The sequence below is a fragment of the Oryza glaberrima genome, chromosome 11, assembly GCF_000147395.1.
Source record: "Oryza glaberrima chromosome 11, OglaRS2, whole genome shotgun sequence".
Lineage (NCBI taxonomy): Eukaryota > Viridiplantae > Streptophyta > Magnoliopsida > Poales > Poaceae > Oryza > Oryza glaberrima.
Genome location: NC_068336.1, coordinates 20,259,059 through 20,283,167, shown reverse-complemented (window position 1 = coordinate 20,283,167; position 24,109 = coordinate 20,259,059). Strand labels below are relative to the sequence as shown.

At 39.8% G+C, this 24,109-nt stretch overlaps 2 protein-coding genes across 3 annotated transcripts; both read left to right on the top strand.

Annotated features, from left to right (window-relative positions):
* The first annotated feature begins 3,563 nt into the window (after positions 1-3,563).
* Positions 3,564-19,464, top strand: LOC127755919 (ubiquitin C-terminal hydrolase 12-like). Of its 2 annotated transcripts, XM_052281529.1 has the most exons (32): positions 3,564-3,793; positions 4,021-4,090; positions 4,236-4,386; positions 4,481-4,638; positions 5,572-5,837; positions 5,920-6,138; positions 6,208-6,316; positions 6,407-6,522; positions 6,753-6,851; positions 8,767-8,876; positions 9,453-9,527; positions 10,379-10,457; positions 10,559-10,705; positions 10,935-11,015; positions 11,116-11,235; positions 11,359-11,481; positions 11,843-11,920; positions 12,076-12,164; positions 12,249-12,357; positions 12,568-12,636; positions 12,721-12,831; positions 15,239-15,294; positions 15,389-15,566; positions 15,662-15,763; positions 15,844-15,915; positions 16,577-16,642; positions 16,778-16,843; positions 16,980-17,063; positions 17,174-17,290; positions 17,748-17,822; positions 17,919-18,005; positions 18,809-19,464. In XM_052281529.1, exons 1-32 carry the CDS (start codon positions 3,764-3,766, stop codon positions 18,848-18,850), a joined length of 3,354 nt encoding a protein of 1,117 aa, XP_052137489.1. In that variant the 5' UTR covers positions 3,564-3,763; the 3' UTR covers positions 18,851-19,464. The 2 variants fall into 2 exon arrangements, with proteins under 2 accessions (XP_052137489.1, XP_052137491.1); XM_052281531.1 differs by lacking the exon at positions 10,559-10,705.
* A 1,389-nt stretch (positions 19,465-20,853) lies between these two features.
* Positions 20,854-22,961, top strand: LOC127755789 (GATA transcription factor 19-like). The gene is made up of 6 exons (XM_052281436.1): positions 20,854-21,141; positions 22,090-22,164; positions 22,278-22,405; positions 22,498-22,578; positions 22,686-22,791; positions 22,908-22,961. The coding sequence occupies exons 1-6, from the start codon at positions 21,091-21,093 to the stop codon at positions 22,959-22,961; spliced, it is 495 nt and encodes a 164-aa protein (XP_052137396.1). The 5' UTR covers positions 20,854-21,090.
* Positions 22,962-24,109: the final 1,148 nt, after the last annotated feature.

The following is a 24,109-nucleotide window of genomic DNA, read 5'->3' as shown; positions in this document are numbered from 1 at the left end:
TTCTACGGTAAAAAGTCCATGTGCATAAAGTTTATACATCAACAAGCTTACACACAAAGTTATAATGTAAGAGAAAAAGGAAAATTGTATCGTGGATTAGATGTAAGTGAATAAAATAAATTCCTCGCCCTCCGCTGCTGGCTGCCGCGGGTCACCAGGACCACCTGTCCCTCACGATGCCTCCACCCCCGTCGCTGCGGTCGTCACCGGCAGAAAGAAGAGCCTGGTGTCAACGTCCTCCCCGGCTCTTGTTTTTGCTGTTGCTGGATGCTGGTATGTTCCTCTTGCTGATTTGTTATGGATTTGTTTCTGCTCCACAATGACCTGGAAATGTGCAGTGCATATTTATCTTTATTGTTTCTAAATGCAATTTTTTTCAGCATTGTGTTTCATTAATGGTGGGGATGTGCAACATATCGATTGGTTTGCTCATATTTCCTAATGCTCGCAAGGAATTGGAAATAATGAGATTTGTACTTCTTGATTTATCTGCATATATTTTCATGCTACACAGATGCTCACTCTCGTAATTTTGTAGAGGGGTTTCAACCTGATCCTTTTATTTTTCACATTTGCTATCATTCAAGTGACTATGGTCAGGGAATCATCAACTGACCACTAGAAAGTCCCTTTTAATTTTAAGGAGGCGTTGGAAGGAGATCCTTTTTCTTGTTTGACAAAGTTCTGTCAGTAGAAGAACTGCAGCAACTCAGCAGGTATATCAGACATTCATGCTTTTTTTTCTTCTTTCTTCAAACCAGAAAAAACTTTCAGCAAATTTTGACAATTTACAAATTTTTCCTGAGTTGGGTGAAGGGAAAAGGTTGCAGAGAATACAATCTCTACTTGTACAGAGTAATTCGCAGTTTTGTCATTCTTATCTCACCTAAATGATATATGTTCTTCTCCTGACTCTTGGCTATATCATCAGTGTTTGTTTTGTAAACTGAGCTCTACTAAAATTATTGCAGTTTACTTCTGGGATCAATTTTAGATAAATATATGTATTATTGTTCATGTCGGCGGTGTAGCTATAGTTGTGTTAAGAGGCCACTAATCCGATCAATTTTGAAGAGACAAGAGGATAGATGATGCCAGACGTTTTTGTAATTTTATAGATTAGGGAAGAGAAGACCTCAAAACTGTGGTAAAGAGCACTTCTAAATGTGGATGTCTTTCAACATATAGTCAAGTACCATATGAATATGATGATGAAAAGCACTTTTGTAGGGAACAAATGTTTAGATGATTTAGCAATCTTCTGAAATTTGTATATTAGTCCATTTTTATTTAATGATTTTTACATGGACAATGGAACCACAATTGTGGAGATTTAAGAACTTCAGAACCAGTACATCAAGCTATATATATCTTTGTCTTGATAGTTTGGTGCACACGGTGTAATTGCCCTGCACCACATATAGCTACTGTTTTTTCATGTTACTGACGGTAAATTTTTTACAGTAATAAGAATAGGAAGCAAAGATAAATTGAACTATGTGTACTGGTCTCTGCCTTCACTGTATTTTGTTGTTATTAACACTCAAGAAATTGAAGTGAGCCTCTCATTTGTTGTCCTTATTAGGTTAGCCATCACAGTATTTTTTTCCCGTTGCAACGCACGGGCACCTAACTAGTTGTTTAGTAGTTTGGGAAGTGTGCGCGCGGAAAACGAGGGGTAAAGTTAGGAAAATGGACTTAAAAACATAGCTTAAGGCCATTCACAATACACACAAGTGTCGTTGGGCCTGAGCCATCCACTACGAATATTCGTTGCCACGTCCGCCTCGCGTGCCCCCTAGTGAACAATGCAGAGCCCAAATTGATCACTCGTTCTCCGAGTTGATTGATGGCGTGCGGGCGCATGGGGAGAGGCACGAAACCGCACTGTGGAGGTCAGAGCTTGGCGCTGAAACCTAAAAGGCAACAAGCGGAGAAGGAAGGAGATGCCCTCACCGCCCCTGCGACCCCTGCAGAATGGAGAAGTGGATAAGCTCTTCGTCGGGGAGGGAAGATAAGAGAAGCTTGATTCACCATGAAGGGGAGGGAAGAGAAGCTCAATCCGGCGTCATCCCCGTCATGCGCCATCGAGCTCGTCGTCGTCCCCGACTCGGCAAAGTCGTCGTCCCGTTGTCTGCTTCGCGCTGAGGTGACCAAGCTAGCCAGGGCGCGAGGAAGATGCCGGAGAGCTCAGTGGCTCCACCCTGGCTTGGCCTCCTTCGCCGCCACGGTCCCGACCTCTTGACTGCCGCCGTGACGTGAAGAAAGGAAAGGAGAGAGGAAGTCATGACATAGGAGGAACGCCAGTTGTGGAAGCAGAGGGGGGAGCCGATGCTCCTGCGCTGCCAAGCTCCCACCATCCCCAACGTTGCTGCCGAGCCCCTGCCATCCCCCACACTTTGCGCCGCCGACCTCACCATCTCCCGCTTGGAGTCTCCCACAACTGAGGGGTGGTGCACGCGGAGGCTGCCAAGGAAGGAGGGCTGCTGGTCAGGGGAGAAGGAGAGGAGGCCAAGAGGGGTGTGCACCAGGCGATGAGTGGATCGGGCTGGCAACAGAGAACGCGAGGGAGGGGATAAGGGAGAGAGAAGGGGTGGGGAAGGGGAGGGATGGGATTTGATAATCTGTTCTAGGGTGTTTGTTGTAAATTTTGGACCTCCACATAAATTTTAAAAACATGAGGACCAAAACAAAGAGTTGTAGGGGTTGAAATATAAAATCAAACCCACCCTTAGAGCCACTTGCACCATGAGAAATCTAAATTTTGAACTTGTAGCCAAGTCTACGTGGCACTCTAAGGTTTTTCGAATAGGGATGACGCACTGTGAATGCCTTAGCAAGCTTGATGGATATGCTAGTTTGGCTATTTAAATTGTATGTAGGTGATTTGCTTTCAAAGACGACCTTAAACGGTAAGTCAAAGAAAGAACTTAGTACATTTTTATTATGGGTTAAGGTTTTCCGATTCATGATCTATACAATTTTATTTCAACTGTCTTATGGGAGTTAGAAAGATTATTTCGAGCTTGAAGTGTATCCTACAAAAACTCATTAACACATTTTTTCCCGAAACAAAAACAATAATTTGTAAAAGTATCTTCATAATCAATCTGTGGTTCCTTTTCCTTCTCGTCTATGTTTTATACTCTTATAGCATCAGAAAAACTTTGACACTTTTAATTTCTTTATATCTTACTATCCTATGTTTCAAACCTGCCCTCACGATTTGAGCTTACGTGCTATAGGGAAAGATAAGGAAAACCAACTAAGAAAAGCATCTTGTCCAAACATAAAATCTCACCAAAATTCTCATTGTAATCCATTTTGTTTTTTCATTAGAACATATGTGAGTTGGTTATGCGAAATACGATAATTGTACGGTGACGATTAAATTTACTGAGCTTAATAAAACTTTCATCATTAAGAAAAAAATAAAATCACATCGAAATTCGAGGGGCAGAGTAAAACGGCAACCGGCAAGGAAAAGGAACGAGATTTCTGCTTCCCTCGATCTCTCTCTCTCTCTCTCTCGCTCACCTGCGCTGCGAGCCTGCGGCACACGAAATCCCCAAACCACCCCCAACCTTCCAAAACTCCCAAACTCCTCCATTCCTCGTCGCACTCCCCCCTCCCTTCTCCTCCGCCCCCGACTCGCTGCTTCCACCTCCACCCGCTGCTCTCCTCTCCGCCGCCGCCGCCGCCGCCGCGGAGGCCGTACGCCACCGCTCTCACCGACGCCGACGACCTGCAGGCGCCCCTCTCCATGACTATGATGACGCCTCCCCCGCTCGAGGTAAGCAACCGCCTCTCTGCGCGCGCGAGAGAGAGATAGAGAGAGAGAGCTCTCCCCTCTCCTGTCTACCCGCCCGATCTCCCTCGCTAGGGCTGCACCGTTCTCCGGTGGCCCGTGCGGTGGGCGTCCGATCGGGTGGTGCCGCTTTTTTGCTAGGGTTTATGCCTCCGCGCTGGATCTGACCCCCTTTCCGTTTTTTTCTTTTTGTCGATATGTTCTTTGCGCAGCCGGAGGAGGACGAGATGCTCGTGCCTCACCAGGAGCTCGTCGCTGCTGACGCCGCCCAGCCCATGGAAGGTGCCATGTTGATTGCTCTCTATGGGGGTTCACTGTGCTGCTTTCCTTTGCTTCCGTGTGATTTGTACAGCGTGGTTTTGTAATGTGTGGTGTTGGGAGTGTTTGTGGGTTGGTAGTAATATATGCTCGTGGTTTGTGGTAGCAGTGGTTGCGCAAACGGAGGCAGCTAGCACGGCGGAGAGCCAGCCAGCTGAGGACCCGCAGACGTCGCGGTTCACGTGGACGATCGAGAACTTCACCCGGATCAATGCGAAGAAGCACTACTCGGATGCGTTTGTCGTTGGCGGGTACAAATGGTGAGCTCCTGGTCTCATAAAAAGGGTAGTTAATGGAGTTAGTTTTCTTTTTGAATGTTTGGATGATAGTAATGTTTGGCGGGCTTTCATGCAGGCGTGTGCTCATTTTCCCTAAGGGGAACAACGTGGACCATTTCTCCATGTACTTGGATGTTGCCGACTCTGCTAACCTCCCATATGGTTGGAGCCGATATGCTCAGTTTAGCTTGGCCGTTGTCAACCAGATCCAACAGAAGTATACGATACGCAAAGGTTATGGTCCTCCATCATGATGTTTACAACTCCTTACGTGAATACACTTAAAATGCAAAAGCAATACATGATAAGCTTGAGAGTATGATGATGCTATACTTTGCTATGTTTCACTAGTTGTCAAACTGTTATCACGGCGTAGTATTCAAAAACTTGCTCCTCTTGAGGTCAGAGGTCGTGCTTTCATCAAGTAAATGGATGCCATATGTTTGAAAATGGTTCTATTTGCTTGTCAACCTTTATGATCTTGCGTTATCGAGCACCTTGTTTGGTCTTGTTGGCATGCTTGCACGGAATATCCTGATGGGTACACTATAGTTTTCTGTTCAATGATTTGGTTGAATCAAATTGTTCCTCTGTTACACTTACACATCACTATATCATGATGAACCACAAAAGGATATGGTTGTTTAAATGGACCCGCTAGACAGCTGAAGGTTCTACTGTACTCTTCTCCTTCGCAGTTTGGGTCTTTTATCCAAGCTCAGATTGGCAATGACCATGATTGACATTTCTATTTGCAAGAGCTCTCACTTCTCCAAGGCCAGGTTCCCCTAGTGTAGAAAAAGAGGTTCTTTATATTTCTTGAACATGAAACTCCTCTCAGACTCAAGAGTGTTATATTTGTATTTGTGCTTTGCTTCTTCTAGGCTTTTCTGTTTTATAAGGCCACTTTTACTTCCTGTATATACTTTTGCTTCATTCCTTATAATAGAGTCATTAGATGATCTCGGAGTTGTGTGGCCCCATGCTTGCAAATGCTAGGCCTCATTGTTTTCTTTGGTATTTTGAGTTCTCTTAGCTAGTTAAGGAGGCATACTGCTACTTGATCAAATGATGCTGAGTAGATCTACTTTACGTTGGTCTGCGGATTTCAGTGATTTGTATGGGATAAATCTATCACTGATGGACCTGTGATTCTCTGTCTGGCAGATACTCAGCATCAATTTAATGCACGTGAGAGTGATTGGGGTTTCACATCTTTTATGCCTTTGAGTGAGCTCTATGATCCAAGTAGAGGATACCTTGTCGATGATACTGTTGTTGTGGAGGCTGAGGTTGCTGTCCGCAAAATGGTTGATTATTGGACATATGATTCAAAAAAAGAAACAGGTTACGTTGGCCTGAAGAACCAAGGAGCTACCTGTTACATGAACTCTCTACTACAGACACTATACCATATACCATACTTCAGGAAGGTGTGAGATCATGCATCATAATTCAGAGCATTCTAGACTATTGTTTCCAGAACTAATTGACTAACTTCATTATTTTACCCAGGCTGTGTATCATATGCCAACCACCGAAAATGATATGCCATCTGGGAGTATTCCGTTGGCATTGCAGAGCCTTTTCTACAAGCTCCAGTATAGTGACAATAGTGTAGCCACCAAAGAGCTGACCAAATCTTTTGGATGGGACACATATGATTCCTTCATGCAACATGATGTACAAGAGCTCAACAGAGTTCTCTGTGAGAAACTTGAAGATAAGATGAAGGTGACAAATCTGGTATAGAGCTGTATATATGCTGCATGTTGGCTGCTATTAACTTTGCTTTCTTCCTAGAGAACTGTTGTAGAGGGAACGATTGAAAAGTTATTCGAAGGTCACCACATCAATTATATAGAGTGTATAAATGTTGACTATAAATCCAACAGGAAGGAGTCCTTTTATGGTAGGTTTTGTCCTGGTACCAGATTGTGGGTTCACATTAGATGTGTTTCATTATTTATTGTCAAGTTAATGCTGTATTATGGCCATGCAGACCTTCAACTTGATGTTAAAGGTTGTCGTGATGTGTATGCATCGTTTGATAAATATGTTGAAGTTGAGCGCCTCGAAGGTGATAATAAGTATCATGCAGAGAATCATGGTTTACAGGTACCCACATGTTCTTCTCAGTTCTCACTTTAAGCTTTGAAACTGAAGCTAGAGTTGGTTGTTTCATAAAGGTTTGATAGAACTTGTGGACTTTTATGTATCTATGAAGATAAAGGGAATCTGCATCCCATATACTATAACAGCTTGCTCCATCTATATTTTATAAATGAAGCCCATTTTTATTGGTTTTGGTGCCAATTCTTGACTATGTTTTTTTGATATTGTCTCAGGATGCGAAAAAGGGTGTTCTGTTCCTTGATTTCCCCCCAGTTTTGCAACTTCAACTGAAGCGTTTTGAGTACGACTATATGAGAGATACCATGGTTAAGGTTGGGACTGCCATAACCTTGCCATTTATATTCTCCATCCATTTACCTCTATTATTTATGTTGTCATGTGAATGCAAGACCTGCTGTGCAAAATGACACCCTTGGAGGCTTGATTTTATTTTTACATTTGGAGAACATACAACGCAATTGGGAAAAAATATGAAATACTTAGAAATTATGAAAATGACTAATGATTGCTGTAAACATGTTAACAACTTAACATCTTTATTTAAAACTATTTATGGTTAACGTAGTATGCTATTATGCTATACTATACTACCTCCGTCCCATATTACTTGTCGCTTTGAGTTTTCCTTTATAATGTTTGATCATTTGTCTTATTCAAAAAATTTTGGAATTATTATTTATTTCCTCTGTGATTTGCTTTATTATCAAAAGTACTTTAAGTATGACTTATCCTTTTTTATATTTGCACTAATTTTTTCAAATAAAACGAATGGTCAAATGTTGCAAGGAAAAAGTTAAAGCGACAACTATTATGGGACGGAGGTAGTATTATATATGTATGTTCTCTCGAGCCTAATTGATCTTAACTTGACCAACCTTGAGTGTGTGGCTGTGTGCACAATGATTTGAGCTTGACCTTGGTGTTGGTTGCTCTCAAAACTCAAATAGATTGCCCATCCCAAAGTTATATGACAAGTTGACAACCCAACATGCAGATACTCTGTGGATCTGATGAGTTGTTCGCTTTCTTGATGCATGATCTTAATTCCTAAAAGGCATAAGTACACCAATGCAAATAGTTTTTTAACTTGGCGAGATCCAATTCCAAATGCTGTGCATCTCCTGTTATAAATCTGGAGAGTCATAGTGTCACATATTGGTATTGCCCACCAAAAGCTTGCCTGTTTTGTTTCTTATTTATTATCCAAATTGATTGGGCCATCTTTTATGAAAATTGCTTGTGTACAGGACCACCATAATTCATGGTTGTACTCTCACTTTGAGACTTCTGACATGCATCCCTTATCCTATATATCTATAAAGTTTATCCCCACTAAGTGTAGTTAATGCTATTTCTCTCCTCTCATTAAGCCACATCACCTCAATTCTTTCTAGCTCTTAGATGATTGATCTATGGTCCAAATTATGTTCCTCCTTTTCTTCTCTTACGAAGTCTTATCACCTTAGTTTTATCTTTGAATGATTAATCTATATTATCTCCCTTACCTCATTGAGCCACATCACCTTTGTTTTGCTGTTGGATGATTAATCTATATATAATTTAAATTGTTATAAACCATGTCATCTTAAATTGTTTGTAGCTTTTTCTTCAATGGTCGGTCAAAGATGAAAATTATGTAAAGTATTATAAAATTATATTGTCTAGCTATGCCACATATTATCTACTATTATTATACAAAACTCCCACAGCAACGCGTGGGGTTTCATCTTGTATGGCAGACATCTATTCCAGTGTCACATACTAATTCTCAATAAGGGATGAGAAAATATTTTGGGCTTGAATAGTAAAGAAAAGTTTCCTTTTGCTTTTTGGTTTAGGAATTTTAACAGTTACTTTAGAGCTGCAATATGTTTTCTTCCAACATGACTGGTAGTTTCATAATAATAAGGTGAGACATCTTAGGTGATTATCTTATGTTCCATTTTGTTTCCCTGTAACTTCTGTCTCATCTGCTTTTCCTTGGTTAGACCGTTAACACTGAGCCATCATTTCCTTCAATTTTCCCACCCATAAATGATTTCAAAAGACAGCTAACGCAACATTAATTCAAGAAACATTAAGTGGATCAAACGTTTGGATCACTTCTTGAGAATTGAGAAGCATGTAGCCGACTAGCCTCTTTAATATCTCTGCTGTTCAAATACTTTAAAGGTTTACGTTCCGGTTCTGAGCTTGGGATTTCTGCTATTATGCCTATCTGTGCAGATTAATGACCGCTATGAATTCCCTTTGCAACTTGATTTGGATAGAGATGATGGAAAATATCTTGCTCCAGATGCAGATAGAAGTATAAGAAACCTTTATGCTCTTCACAGGTAGTGTTTTTTATGAGTATGTCATTCACAACTTACTTTAATGGCTTTAAGATCAATTAATTTCTCCATCACACGTCCTAATAGTTCATTATGGTAGTTAGGGAAACCAAAGTATCAGTGGGTTCGTTAGTAATAATACCTGTTTCTTTTATCTACATGCTATGTATGAGCATGGGGGTAGACTACTAGCTGCTGTCTGTCTGTGGACAAAAAACTTGGAGGAAGAATTGGTTGATAGTATAAAATGGGCTGATATAATGCGCTATACAAGTATATACCTGCACGAATCTTCATGCATAATGACTGAGTCAATTCCTGAGAATTCCACATCACTTGCCATTCTCTTAGCAGTCATTGTATTCCATATTGGTTTTAGAGTTATGGAATAACAGGGTTTTATGTATCTTAGAAAATTCAGTTTTGGTGAGACCTGGGATCAAGCAAATACCATTTGTTATTTTTGTGTAATGGTTTCTTAGGTACCATTTTCAGTGTAACAGTGGTGCTCCAATAGGTGCCTTTTTTCCTCCTTTCCACATCTTTTTCTCACTATGTTTCACTGCTGCTTTTATTCAGTGTTCTTGTTCATAGTGGAGGAGTACATGGCGGTCACTACTATGCCTTCATTCGACCAACGCTATCAGATCAATGGTTGGTTTTTCTTTGACTTTTTTTTTGTCTCTACTACTACAACAATACAAAATTATTCAACTATTTGCCATTTACCAGATAATATTATTACCCTGTTCCTATGCATGGCCACTTGATGATAGCTGAATAGATGTGTTCTCCGAGACAACTCCCTGGCACTCTATTCGACAACTGAAACTATCTTGTTAGGACCTGTAACTATTGGATTGCAGCATTTCCGAGGCAGATTTCCAAAAAAATATTAGAGTGTTTGTTTCTACACAAGAGAGTATCATATCTCAACTAGAGTTAGCCAATGTTAGTGGGACGTTTTTACACACTAACAAATTTACATAAGTTCTCTTAACTGGACAGAAGGCCCTCATGTCAAGTTCAACATGTTACTTTTTCATAATATAGTTGGTTATAGGATTCTGTGTTGGTTCTAATAAGCACCTGACTAGCATGGACTTCAATAACTTCTTTCAAGCTGATGGTCATCAGTTATCACTTATCAAAAGAAGTATGTGGTGTGAGATTACAGGAGGAAAATCATATGCCTTATGCACTTTTATTGTAAGTGGATGCCAGTCTAGGGAGTAACCACGCTGCAACAATATAGGTAACTTGCATATAGACCAGCTGAATACCATATATTAGGCATCAAATGAGTTGCCAATAAATCTTCTTAGGTTTAGTGCTACCTCATGCAAATTTCTGTTGAAGAACCTGGAAACAAGTGCAATATCCTTGCATTATAATTAATTCTACAATGATTATGCCTTTTGTCGAACTATGCTGTTGAATTTTACATCCTAGCAAACAGTTCCCAATTCATTATAGATTTTTGAAAATGTTATCCTGTCTACCAGGTATAAATTTGATGATGAGCGTGTAACTAAAGAAGATACTAAAAAGGCCCTTGAAGAGCAATACGGGGGTGAGGAAGAGGTGTGTTCTACCTGATAATTGATATTGAATGATATGAGATATTGAACTACATATGTTTGTTTTCCTGTTTCCGTAATTTTAATCTCTTTTGGGCTGAACAGTTGCCTCAAATAAATCCTGGTTTCAACAACGCTCCATTTAAATTCACAAAGTATTCAAATGCCTACATGCTTGTCTACATCCGTGAGAGTGATAAGGACAAAATAATGTGTAATGTTGATGAGAAGGACATTGCTGAGCATTTAAGGGTATGTGTTGTTTTGCATTCTCACTCCTCCTTGGGCCAATTTCCTCGATACCACGATTGGAAAATACCATCGCATGTGTCAACACACGTGGGCCCAGGCCCCATGGGTCATTCTCATATGTGGTGATATTTTACAATCTGCATATCTTTACGATGGTATTTCCTGGTTTTCTCCCTTTTAATGTCATGGACTTCTGATACAGTTTGGATGATAAACTGTGGATTTTCAGGTAAGGTTGAAGAAAGAACAAGAAGAGAAAGAACACAAAAAGAAAGAGAAGGCTGAAGCTCATCTTTATACCATCATAAAGGTCAGCATCTGACTACTATTATGTTCATCACTTCATCTCAGTCTGGAACCTCTCTGTGAATCTGTTTCTCATAGTGCTCTGTTTGGACAAATATATCTAGGTGGCTCGAGATGAGAATTTGAAGGAGCAAATTGGCAAGGATATATATTTTGACCTGGTGGACCATGAAAAAGTTCGTAGCTTCCGAATTCAGAAGCAGTTACCGTTTACCACTTTCAAGGTAAGGTGTGCAAACAAGTTCTTGGTTCGTAGCATTGGAATGCTAAATTTCTGCTATACGAGTACACATGCTTCTGTAAAATCAACTGGTAATTTAACTTCTGTTGAATAAATTGTTTAATAGGAGGAAGTTGCAAAGGAGTATGGCATCCCTGTACAATTTCAGCGCTTCTGGTTGTGGGCTAAGAGGCAGAACCACACATACAGGCCTAATCGTCCATTGAGTCCTCATGAAGAAACACAATCTGTAAGCTAGTCACTTTCAATTGTTGGAAGCAAACTGTTAAACCCACACTTCAATTGGAAATTAATCTTACCTTATTATTTCATCTAACAGCCTTAGGTCCAATTGAGTTCTTACGATCTTCCCCTGTCTCTCTTTCTCTCACTCCCCACTTAAGAATTTTCTTTTATATAGGTTGCAGTTCTGGAGTATTTTGTTGTATAGATTCTCTGCTGAGAGTGCTTTGTTATGCATGTTATCAGAAGATCATGCACTTAGCTTATACGTTTTTTCTTTCAATGAGCTTGCTTGTTTCCATTGTGTGTTTATTGCTTCTGTTCTCTTTCTTATTGTCTCCAGTTCATTTTTATATGTATCTGCACAGGTGGGACAACTGAGGGAGGTATCGAATAAGGCACACAATGCTGAGCTGAAGTTGTTTTTGGAAGTAGAACTTGGCCCGGTAATGATGTGCTGGAGCTGCTACCATTTCTTTTTCTGTTTTTTACTTATTGTTGTCTGTTATGGCTTCTAGATGCAGGATACTTAACTTTGTTTATCTGTTTGATACTTATGGTTATGCAGGATACTTATTGTTGTCTGTTTTATCATTTATAGGATTTGCGGCCTCTCCCTCCACCTGAGAAGAGCAAGGAAGATATTCTTCTGTTCTTCAAACTCTATAATCCCGAAAAGGAAGAACTCTGGTACATTTATTTGATTAACACCTTATCATTCTTCCTTATTCCTTCACAAATGGCTGACACATAACATTCTTTCACTGATTGCAGTTTTGTGGGGAGGCTCTTTGTAAAGGCCTTGGGAAAACCCTCAGAAATCTTGACCAAACTAAATGAAATGGCTGGATTTGTGCCAAATGAAGAAATTGAGCTCTACGAGGCAAGAGCTAAATTCATGATGCTATATTTATGGGATAATCTAGTATATGTCACTCCATTGAGGCGTGTTCTAGGAGTAGGTCCAGATATCTGTCTGGCGTTCAGTGGCAAATTATTAAGTGTCAATCTTTGGAGTGGCAATTGCTAAGTTTTATATCGACTGCCTTACCAAGTTGACTGTACTTATGTTGTGTTTCATTGGTACATGCAGGAAATTAAATTTGAGCCAAATGTGATGTGTGAACATATTGACAAAAAAGCCACTTTCCGTGCTAGTCAGGTTTATAACATGTTTCTTTTGGTTAAGGAATGCCAAATTTGAATTAAACACTTATTGATTTGCAAAATGCTCCAAATATTGTAGCTTGAAGATGGGGACATCATCTGTTTCCAAAAATCACCTATACCTGATAGTGACACTCAAATGCGTTATCCAGATGTCCCTTCGTATCTGGAGTATGTTCATAATAGGCAGGTATGGTGCTTATATTTCCCAACTTGATTCCAATTCTTTGTACTGTAGGTACAAGGCGTTTATTTCTTTGTTATTTATATTTTTGTCTGTAAGCTAATTGTACACTATCTATTTATGCTGCTACTCTATAGTTGCTTCTATTAATATTTTTGATGTACTTGTGTTTGTGGTTCTATGTTCTCTTCACCCAGATTAAGTCATCTAGTTGTCTGCCTTTTTTTTCTCTGGCTTGTACATCACCTTCTTGGCTTTTTTGGCTCGAGGAAATTGGTAGAAGAGAATTGGAATTTACGAGCTGGGGGTTATTAAAACATGTTGGTTGGTTGGTTGGTTGGTGGGTGCAGGAAGCCGCGATGGGTGGTTAGTTGGTCCCACTTCTTACCATTTTAACTGATGGAAAGGCTTGTTTGAATTGGTGGGGCTTAGGCTTAATGCCTTTGGATGGGCTATAAATGGAATTAAATTTCCCACTATCTGAAGGAATTGGGTCTAATCTCTTCCTATCCAAACAATGATGATGAGGGGTGGCATTTGGGAGAGAATTGCTGTTTCGAGAGAGAGGGATGGATCTCAGCCTATATCCTTAGGTTTGTTTGGATATGAGGGAATATCTATATCCCCATCAGTCCAAACCTATCCGAAGCGATTAGAAGGGTTTCTTTGTTTGCCAAACAAACCCGGGGATGTGGAAGGGAAGAAGAGGTGATGATGGTGGCAGATGTGGCTATGATGTGGAAAAGTGGCAGTGCAACTAGAAAATGAAAAGGGAAAGAACAAAAAGAAAGAGATAAAGCAAAGAAGTGACGGGCAGCCCAATGCACCTGTGGCTAACAGAGGGGATGTATGACCCCCTAAGGCCACACCACCTCATCTATTATTCTCTCTGCTTCACTCCTCTCTTGCTCTCCGGGCCTCCCCTCTCACCCTCTGATAGACATAGATTCATAGTAACGGGTCTGCCAGCAGTGACGATCTGGGAGATGTCTAGATGGAGCTTGGAGGAGCAGAAGACGGCAATTGCAATGGTAAATTTGCCTCTCTTCTTTTCCCCTGAATCTGCCTCAATTCTCGCCCTGAATCTGTCCCTTGTTTTGTCTGTCTGAATCTCCTTCCTACCCCTCCTCGTGCCTTTCTAGGAGGCCTAGTCAATGTTCTAGGTGGAACTGTGATGCGACTGCTTCATACCAGAACTTCTGTGGAGGCAAGGCCAGCACCTACACTGGGCTCTTGTGCTCCATTAAAAAAGGTTAATCTGGGTCTTATGGAGGAGTTAGGTGAGGCAATGCTGAATTTGGTGCAGGTTTAGTGTCCAGTGGCTACTGGGAGCCCAGATCTGCACTTTCCTCACTGGCAACCTGGCTAGATTTGGTTGATCTCAGCTAGTGATTGCACTACACTGACCATGCCACCATGTTAGTTTACTGTCCACCATCACGTTGCCCTTGCTTGCCAACATGCTGTTGCCAATCAGTTGGTGGAGAGAGAGAGAGAGAGAGAGAGAGAGAGAGAGAGAGAGAGAGAGGAGAGAAGAGAGTGGGGAAGGGTAGTTGCAGTGTGAAAGAAATAGAAGGCTGGGGCTGTCCTCCTAGAGAGTCGTGTTTAGGTTGTAGAAGAGGGTTCTGCCTGATCCTGGTTGAATGGCAATTTTTTTCCGAGCCCATTCCACTACCTGAATTGTTCTATGGTGTAGTCCTAGAGTTTATGTACTAGATCAACATCCACTGCGAACATGGCAGTAATCTTATCTCATACCACTTTACCAGGCTAGTCTGGTCTGATATTTTTAGCTTCCTCGGTTAAGATGGCTGTGCTCTACAGTATGGGGCCATTATACTAATTTCCATTGATTGAAGCATGTGCTATGGACGCTTGAAATGCATCATCTCCTGTAGACTGAAATGGAAGATTAATTATGTGCTATGAACATGGCAGCCACATTGCAATGGATGTCAAAACAAATACAGTAATATATTATGCTATTCAAACTTCTATAAAGTTGAAATGTAAACAAAATAATTAACTTCAAAACTTAAAAAATGTTAAAATGATTACATTAGATCAATCAACAACCTATAGACGTGCACACTATGCATATTGTCATAACTGATATTCCAATCGACATATGCCTATATTAGTCACACAAGTTCTTGTGTGTGAGGGGATGACCATGAGCTCAATCACCTCTAGCTCCTTTTATAGTAGTATGCTTATAATGCTATGTGCCTTTGCATTCTGTGGTTCAAAAGGAAATTTCTCTTGCTTTCATTCACCCCCTTCTAATCTTCTGCTATCATATGTTAGATGCTTGTTTAATTTTGGTTTTTCATGCTCATGTAATATTATAGTGGGTCTACCTTTTTAATGATGATGCCACTTGCTTTATCTATGTAAATTTTGTTTACTGCAGGTTGTGCACTTTCGGTTATTGGAGAAACCAAAGGATGATGACTTTTCTTTGGAATTGTGAGTGACTACAAAACCTATTGGGTTCAAACTGTTTAATTGGCTAATTATCTAGCATGTATGTGTAACGTTAATTTCTTCCCCATTCTTTAAGGTCAAAACTTCATACCTATGATGATGTTGTTGAGAGAGTTGCCCGTCAGCTTGGTGTGGATGATCCAGCGAAAATTCGTCTAACATCCCATAACTGCTATTCGCAGCAGCCTAAACCGCAACCTATCAGATATCGGGGAGTGGAGCATCTTTTGGACATGCTCATTCATTATAATCAGGTTAACCTTTCACCTCTTTTTGTTTTTTTTTGGGTCAGTTAGCATAGTTTTTCTGCATAGGTAAAATACAAGGGGATTTATACTATCTGGTGCAGACATCAGACATATTGTATTATGAGGTGTTGGATATTCCACTGCCAGAATTGCAGGGCCTGAAAACCCTGAAAGTTGCATTCCACCATGCTACAAAGGATGAGGTTATTAGCTGCAAACAATACATCTTTATTTATCTTCAGCTACCAAGTGCATATATTCATGAAACATCCTTTTTTTCTAGGTTGTGATTCACAGTATCAGGCTTCCAAAGAATAGCACCATTGCAGACGTGATTAATGATTTGAAAACAAAGGTTCTTTCTTTGCTATCCTTTCATTCTTTATTACAAGTTATTTAGTCTTGCTCTCCAGTTTTACACTCTATTTGGTCTGAGATACACCAATGCATGACTTGGATATATTCACATGCATTCTTTTTAGGGTGCACTTCTAATCTCCTTTAGAGGTAAGGGAGAAATGGATACTAACTTTTTAAGAGTGGTTTTGCATAGGGATAGTTGACTCTCCAGGTTACCAAATTGTGATGCAAAATGAAAGTATCAAGTGATATAACTTGGTTCATTTAATCCATGTTCTGTTAACGTGTAAATACTCTATATAAGTACAACTAGGTGTTAAGCATTGATACTAATATATAGCTCGTTGTTGAGCCGCATATTCAATTTCCATGTGACTGCATGACTGTTTCAACATACTTACTGTGAAAAGTACTGTGAAACCTCCTATCCATATGCTTTTTGTACTAGTCTTGGTTGGTTAAGCAAATCTGGCCATACTTAATAACCTGATGTCAGCTTATTGTACTCTCACTAACCTGTCATCTATCTTAAATGGGATGGAATGTTTCAATTATTTTCATTGGTATTACCAAGTTATGCTGTGTAAACCGGCTTGTTATGTCTCTCCATGTGTTTGTTTTTATGTAAAATTTCTAATTACGTCACTAATCATCAGGTTGAACTATCCAGTCCCAGTGCTGAATTGCGCTTGTTAGAGGTCTTTTACCACAAGATATATAAGGTACTTGTACATTAGCTTTCAGCCTTCAAGAGAAATAAAATACCATATGTCCTGATGAATTCCCTTTTTTTTTAAAAAAAAAACATCTGTTTATAATTTATGGCATGGCTGTTACTAATTATAGTTTTTCCATAGATTTTTCCACTCCATGAGAAGATAGAGAATATTAATGATCAGTACTGGACACTACGTGCTGAGGAGGTATGTAATGTTCTTTTTGGTTGCATTTGGTGCTCCATTTCGTGAACTGTAAAGTTGCAATCTATTTCATTTCCTGCTTGTGTCAAAATGTGCGCCTTCATTCTATCCTCATATCTGCTTCTGCTTATTGGTACAGATTCCAGAGGAGGAGAAAAATCTCGGTCCAAATGATCGGTTAATTCATGTTTATCACTTCATGAAAGACCCTCTTCAGAATCAGGTAGTGCACTTCGATATGATCTTCATTCTTGTCTAATTGAGTTGTATTGGGAGTTGGCTACTTACAAAATATGCTGAACATTCCATTAATACTGCTGTGATGACTAGCAGCAGATTCAGAACTTTGGAGATCCTTTTTATCTTGCTATCCGTGAAGGTGAGACTTTAGCAGAAGTAAAGGAGCGCATACAGAAAAAACTCCAAGTCCCTGATGAGGAATTCTGCAAGGTGATCCATCTGTTGAAGTTTCTTATGAAAGCGTGGAATTATAACATGTTTTGGCTTGCTCTTTATCCTTGTCCACCTTGGGATTATGCTGATATATAAGTCAGATTCAGAGTTTTGAAGTATACCAGTCTAGTGGTTTCTTTTACTGTAGGGAGCTGAGAGTTCTCATATTATACTGCAGTCTAAAATTTTCTCAGTAATTCTCAAAAACAGTGGCCATTTATGATACACTTAGCACTGTCGTGCTCATTATCTCTTATAGAATGGTTAGCCATGTGTGTTACGTGAGCCAAATCTAATCTATGTGGGTGAAAGAAAAGAAATAAACTAACATGTATATTCTGATGAGAATCTCTTTGTTGCATTCTCTGCCTTTTACCTTGAGTTTCATTACGTGCCACTATGTGATGCAGACACAGACACTAAACTAATATACTTTTTAATGCTATATGATCAGTGGAAATTCGCTTTCATATCCATGAACCGGCCAGATTACCTCCAAGATTCAGATGTTGTATCTGCCCGTTTCCAGGTAAATTATTGTTTGTTCCCTACAGGCTTCTCTAGTTGTGCCCATAAATTTGTTGTGTTCTATGATTTACAAAGTTTTCTGTTCTGATTTCTTCAGAGGAGAGATGTCTATGGAGCCTGGGAGCAGTATCTTGGTTTGGAGCATGCTGATACTGCACCAAAAAGGGCCTATACAGCCAATCAGGTATGCTGCTGTCTGGTTGTGAACTTGTGAAGCGAGCATAGCGAATTCTTGTGCCTGTTACTTTTACCTTTATTCTGTCACTTTGCTTGGGCATATCTATGCTATACTTCGTTTATCTTGCTACCTGCACTTCAGCTGGTTTACACCGTGGTATTTCTTGCAATCTTTTTAAACTTTCATCAAATGATCTTTCAAAATATTTGGGCTCGCCTGATGTTTTAGAGAATTCTGTTTTAATCCCTCTTAGTTATACATGAAACCAATAATCCGGAATTTTATTACTCCATGACTCCGTCCCAAAAAAACTTCTGGAGTTTGAATTTTGTCACAAAAAAACCAACTTCTACCATCCTACCTACCCTCAGCACATAAAACGAGAAGTTTTATCCCTTAAATACCCTTTACCTACCTATCACCATTACTACCTTTTCCAATAATGAGGGGCATTTTGGTCATTTTTACTCCCCACTAATTTTACCTTGGGATGCTAGGAATGGTCTTTTTGTGGGATGGAGGGAGTACATGCTGAGCAATTTATATTTAGGCATTTAGGTGTTTACAGTATCCTTATACGCAACTTTGAGATGGCTTTGCTGCTACTGAAGAAAGATCTTGTAGTTAACTTTGGGTTTCCCCGCAAACATCTTCGCACTTGACATACATTTTTCTGCACTGTACTTGCACTGTACTGTAGCATTCCAATGCTCTTTTCTTTTATATGCATATTGCTATGGTTGCAAGGACCTCATCTTAACGAAATTTTGCTTCTTCCTTTTTTGTTTCTGGCTTCAACTAATGTGCAGAACCGTCACACCTATGAGAAGCCAGTGAGAATTTACAATTGAAATCACTTCTGACTGTGCTGGCCCCTTGGTGGTGTCAAATCTGAAAGCAGCAACAGAGAGATGTAGTATGGAGAAGTTAAACTCGAACAGGGAAAAGCAGCAACAAGTTTTGGCCATTTGGGTGCCGTGGCCTCTATTCCTTTCTACCGGTGCTGTTTGGATTCTGAAGTGCACTTGATTTCGTTGTTCATGATGACAAATTTTTCATGATTTTCCACCATGCTTTGGGGCAATGGTGCGTGCTATTGAATTTCCTTAAGTTGGGTGTGAATGCCCCCTTAGGGTAGATGTTGCTTCATTTTTAGAGCAAAGTTTCGGTACATAAGATTTTGGTAGGGGGGCATATGTATACAGGGTATAGTTCTGACTCATATCGACTTCTTGTCTTTGTGTGGATGTAACAATGGAAAACATCATACCAATCTTGCTGTATGGCTCAATTTTATCTTCCTTTCGCAGAAAAATTAACCAGAATTACTGCCGCAGTTAGTGCGGCGCTGGGTTCCGTGATAGTAATAGCTGATGTAGGCGTGGATATGATGTAATTCACCAGAAATATGAAATATCCCGATTTCCTTCGAGAAACAAATATGAAATATCATTGAAATGTGGTACTTCTTTTTTCCTGCTTCTTCGGAAATGAGTATATTTTGATCTTCGGATGGTTGTCTCGTTGATTTACCTTCACATGTGGAATTAGACAATTAGTGTTAGATTTGGTCTAAGATCTGCTATCCTGGAGGAAAAAGATTTTGAATTGGAGTTTTAAACACTACTACATTCTCAACCCGTTATTGTCGTACGGAGTATTTCTCTGTAAAATCGTTCTCAAACTGTCGACTGTAGGGTTGTACATTTCGTATTCAATTTTCCGTCAATGGAGAACTACATGAGGCCGTACATATGCTCATCCCAGTGAATTGGTTAGATTCAGCGGGTCAATCCGTACTTCCGGTAGACACGGCCGTATAAATTTTCGTCGTCACCACAATTTCCTTTTTCCTTTTTTTAAGAAACATCGTATAAATGCTTGCCAAACATGTGCCCTGAGATTGGGTCGGTATATTCGGTATATTTTGAGATTACTTTACCACAAATATCTTGTTATAAGTGAATATATCATAAATGGATTATTGTCCCTCGAGAGGTCGAGGGACGTCCCCTCGTTTTGTGCATGTCATTCAAAATGTTACTAAATTTTTTAAAATTTTTTGTCAAGATAGATCAATATATGATATATCTTTTCACAAATATGCGAGTTAAAATTCGACTTATACAATTCAAAACAAAAAGAATAAATTTGACTGTGAATTACACATTCACTTCATAGTCAAATTTGTTATTTTTGTTTTTACTTGTATAAGTTGAATTTGAATTTGCATGTTTGTGAAGTAACATATCATATATTGGTCTATCCTACCAATTTTTTTTAAATTTTTTAATGACTTTTTAAATGACATGTAAAAATAAGTGGATATCCCCTTAAAGGATGATTTGAGTGTTCCGAATATATGGTGTGTAGAACCTAAACATAACATGCAAGTTCCACTATAAATCTGGATGGACAAAAGTTCCACTTCCACCACAAGTAACTCACATGTTTAATAATATGTAAAAAAAATTCATTGGTGCTCACAAAAAATTGTAGGTGGACGTGTTTGTACTTTAATGTCATAAACTAGGTGTTCTTTGAAAATTGGAGTTTTCCAAAATGCAAAAATATATATTAAAAAATACAGCACTTAAAGTGCATATAAACTTGATTTCAGGAAATTTTAGCATCAACTTATATATTGACAATATTGTCCAAAAAATTATATCTCATGTCGCGTATAAAATTTGGAGTCACGCGTTCGATATTCTTCTCTCGTCACTACGGTCTCAACAAAGCTCCAGTCCACTTAACACTGCAACTCCCAACCTCACCAATGGACAACCCGACGCCGTCGTCGAGCTCCGGCGGTGGCGGCGCCGCCGCCGCCGCCAATGCCAGCTCCGACGAGCAACGCAAGACGTCGCCGGCGACGGCCGCTGATTTCTTCGACGAGGAGCACACCTTCGACGATATCCTGCTCCCGGTGGACTTGTTCGACTTCACGCACGGACTCGACGCCGGCGACGGCTGTTACGCAGACGATCAGGCTGCGATTGGGCAGAAGCCGCTGTCGCCGGCGCCGGAGCCGGCGGCAGAGCAGCAGCCGTCGCCGGCGCAGGAGCACGGCGACGATGAGCGGCTGGTGATGTACTACCAAGGACAGGAGTACGTCTTCGACTCCGTGCAGCCGCAGAAGGTATCTCTTGGTCTTGCTGCACAATGTGCTTGTTTCTTGGTAACTTTCTACGTTTTTTTTTCATTCTCTTCCTTGGAAATATAATTATGTTTCTTCATTCTTTGATCCTAGCTAGTACTTGATGAGTTTCGGCTTTAATTTGTTTGCAAGAATTTGGTTAGAAGGTTTTGCTCTTGTATAATGTGGTATATTTAATTTGCTCTTGGATAATTTGTTTCGGCTTTAATTTCATTTTGATCCTGAAAAATAAGGAGCTCTGTTCTTACTTCTTGCATTTCACCTAGGAAAATTAGTAGATACGCACTGAAGGCTTTTGACTTAAAAAAGGATCAGACTGTTATTATCTCCCCTTTTGCATTGTTTTTTTTGAGATCACTCTACCTTTCTTTTGCATTGACACTGTTAGATACAGTACTTATGAGCAACATTTGTGGTTGCTTTTTTTAATATTTGTGGCTCTCTGTTGGATTCTTTTGCTATGTTGAGTTGGTTATCCTCCTGTTGCATTGTTATGTATGCATGAGCTTGGCATGACCAATTCAATGTTTGTCTCTTAGCTTGTAGCTAATTTAGAACGCGTTGCACTAATTCTTGTTTCATCTATTTTTTCTCTGATCATTATTGGATAGAAGCAGAATTTCAATCTTAAAATGTTCTTCTTCGATGACAAAATTTGTAGTGTAGTTTTATTTTTGCGTAGCCGCTCCACACGAGTTTAGTACTTACTAACTCCATTCCAAAATACAAGGGATTTTGCTCGGAAGTAGTGCATGCTATCCATGATTCTTTTCCTACCATGTCATGCGCTCAAGTCTTCTCTGCATTCTTGTTTCCAGTGCAATATTGAAAAACTTCACTATATTTATTATGTATTGCTACAGTTTACCACTTAAATAGTTAAATAACATCGTATTACAGCACTGACAATATTGTGATACTGTTACACAGATTGAAAATATCTTCCACCATCTGAATGGACAGGAGATGATTCCACAGAGCATCAGGCCACAACCCACTAACCTGGTAATTAAATCATCTGCATTTTTCACAACCATTTGAAAAAAATAACTGCATTGCAGATCACTCTCTGCAGCAGTTGTCCTAGCAGATTACAACTTCTCTGAACTTTTCATCAGGTAAGACCCATCACTGTTCCCGAGGACTTCGACAGGTTTGCTGCGCTGACGCGGTACAGGGAGAAAAAGAGGAACATCAAGTTCATCAAGAAGGCGGATTACAGTGCCCGAAAGGAAGTCGCTTTGCGGTACGCATCAAAATCTTCATTCCGAAATGTTAATTTGGTCCGCATTTGCTAGTACTTAACAAATTTTGGTTCTTGTGAATTTGCTCATTCAGGATGAAACGCAGCAAAGGGAAATTTGCACCTAGGGTTCAGACCTCTGAAAATTCCTTGGCACACAGAAAGGGGATAACTTTGTAAGTTCTTTTCAACAGATATATACTTCTGATTTTCTGAAACCTTCATTGCATTATTGCAATGTGGATGCTGCTTGTTGATCGTATACTATTTTTAATTCATGCAGCTGCACCAACTGTGGTGAAAGCAGCGACGCCACACCCATGATGCGCCATGCTCCCAATGGAACCAAATCATTTTGCAATGCTTGTGGGTTGATGTGGGCGAACTCGGTTAGTGTCCACATATTCCATTCCTTCCCCTTATATATCTTGAAATTTTTTTTGTTGAAGCAAATGTTTGCTTGAATGTTTATATGGGTTACTGAATTTTCTACCTTCACCTGCAGAGAAAAATAAGAAAGATCAGAAACCCAACTTCCGGGGAGCAAGAAGATCAATAATACTCAGGATCGTTTCATTTCATCGATGGCATTCTTCTTTGATTCGAGTGCATTCCAATCGAAGTTTAGATGAAACAGAATATAGAACAACGCTGATAGCAGCTATAGAGACGGGAGAGACTGAGAGAGCTTTGTTCTTGTAGTTTACCTCCGGTGTGCTAGGCACCAAGTCAATGATAGTGAGTAGTGATGTCGTAATTTGAATTTTGTAGAGGATAATTTAATCTTTGTAATTGACCCTGAAACCTCTGAATATTCTGGATTTTTTTAAAAAGAAAAAACTGGCTGTTTTCGTAGCAGTGACGTAGAAATAGTCATGCCATGCACTTACTATGCGGGTTAAGTGTATTTGTGGTGGTGTATATGCGTGTGTGTTCAATGCAATGTTATAAAGGAAAAAAATAACCTATCAGCTATGGATATGTGCATGCTCATCCATCCATGAATCCCACTGAGCTTCCACTGCCCAAGGGCCTGTTTGTTTCAGCTACAACATACCAATTTTAAATTTTAGAACTAATTTTGGTTTTTTGTTTGTCGTTTTTAGTAACTTTGCTTTTGCTTTTGAATTTCTAAGGATAGAAATGGAAAGTCCTATTAAAAATATTATTCTATATCAATCACATATCTTCGGAATTTAGAGACAGTCACACAAATTTTCTTCAGTTTTAACTAGAGGTTTAGTCATAGGATTGATTCCTAGATAAGTTGTATCTGCTTTTGAGCTGGTGTTGTTTAAGACTATTTTCTCATCATTCTCCTAGAAACCTATAGACTTGGTTCAGACAAGAATTTTGCAAGGGGTTGTAGCTCCCTGACATGTGAGTTCTTACCTCCTAAATCAACGAGTCAACTACGGTCAACCTGACACGTCAGTAAAAAACGCTTCCCAAACCATCGAAGGAGTCTATTTGCACTGTTTTTAAGATAAGAAAGACGTTATACTCGGTTTTGTGGTTGAGGTAGGCGATTCAAACAGTAGTAAGAGATGAAATTGACTTGTATTCCAAAAAGAAAAGGACTCATCATCCAAAAAGGCCTTCCAACAAGGCCAAGGCCCAAATCTCCTAGTCCTACAAGCCCAGTAGAATGTTCGGCCCAGCAGCAGAGATCCCCTTCCCGATTTCTTCTCCATTTCCGTTCTTTTT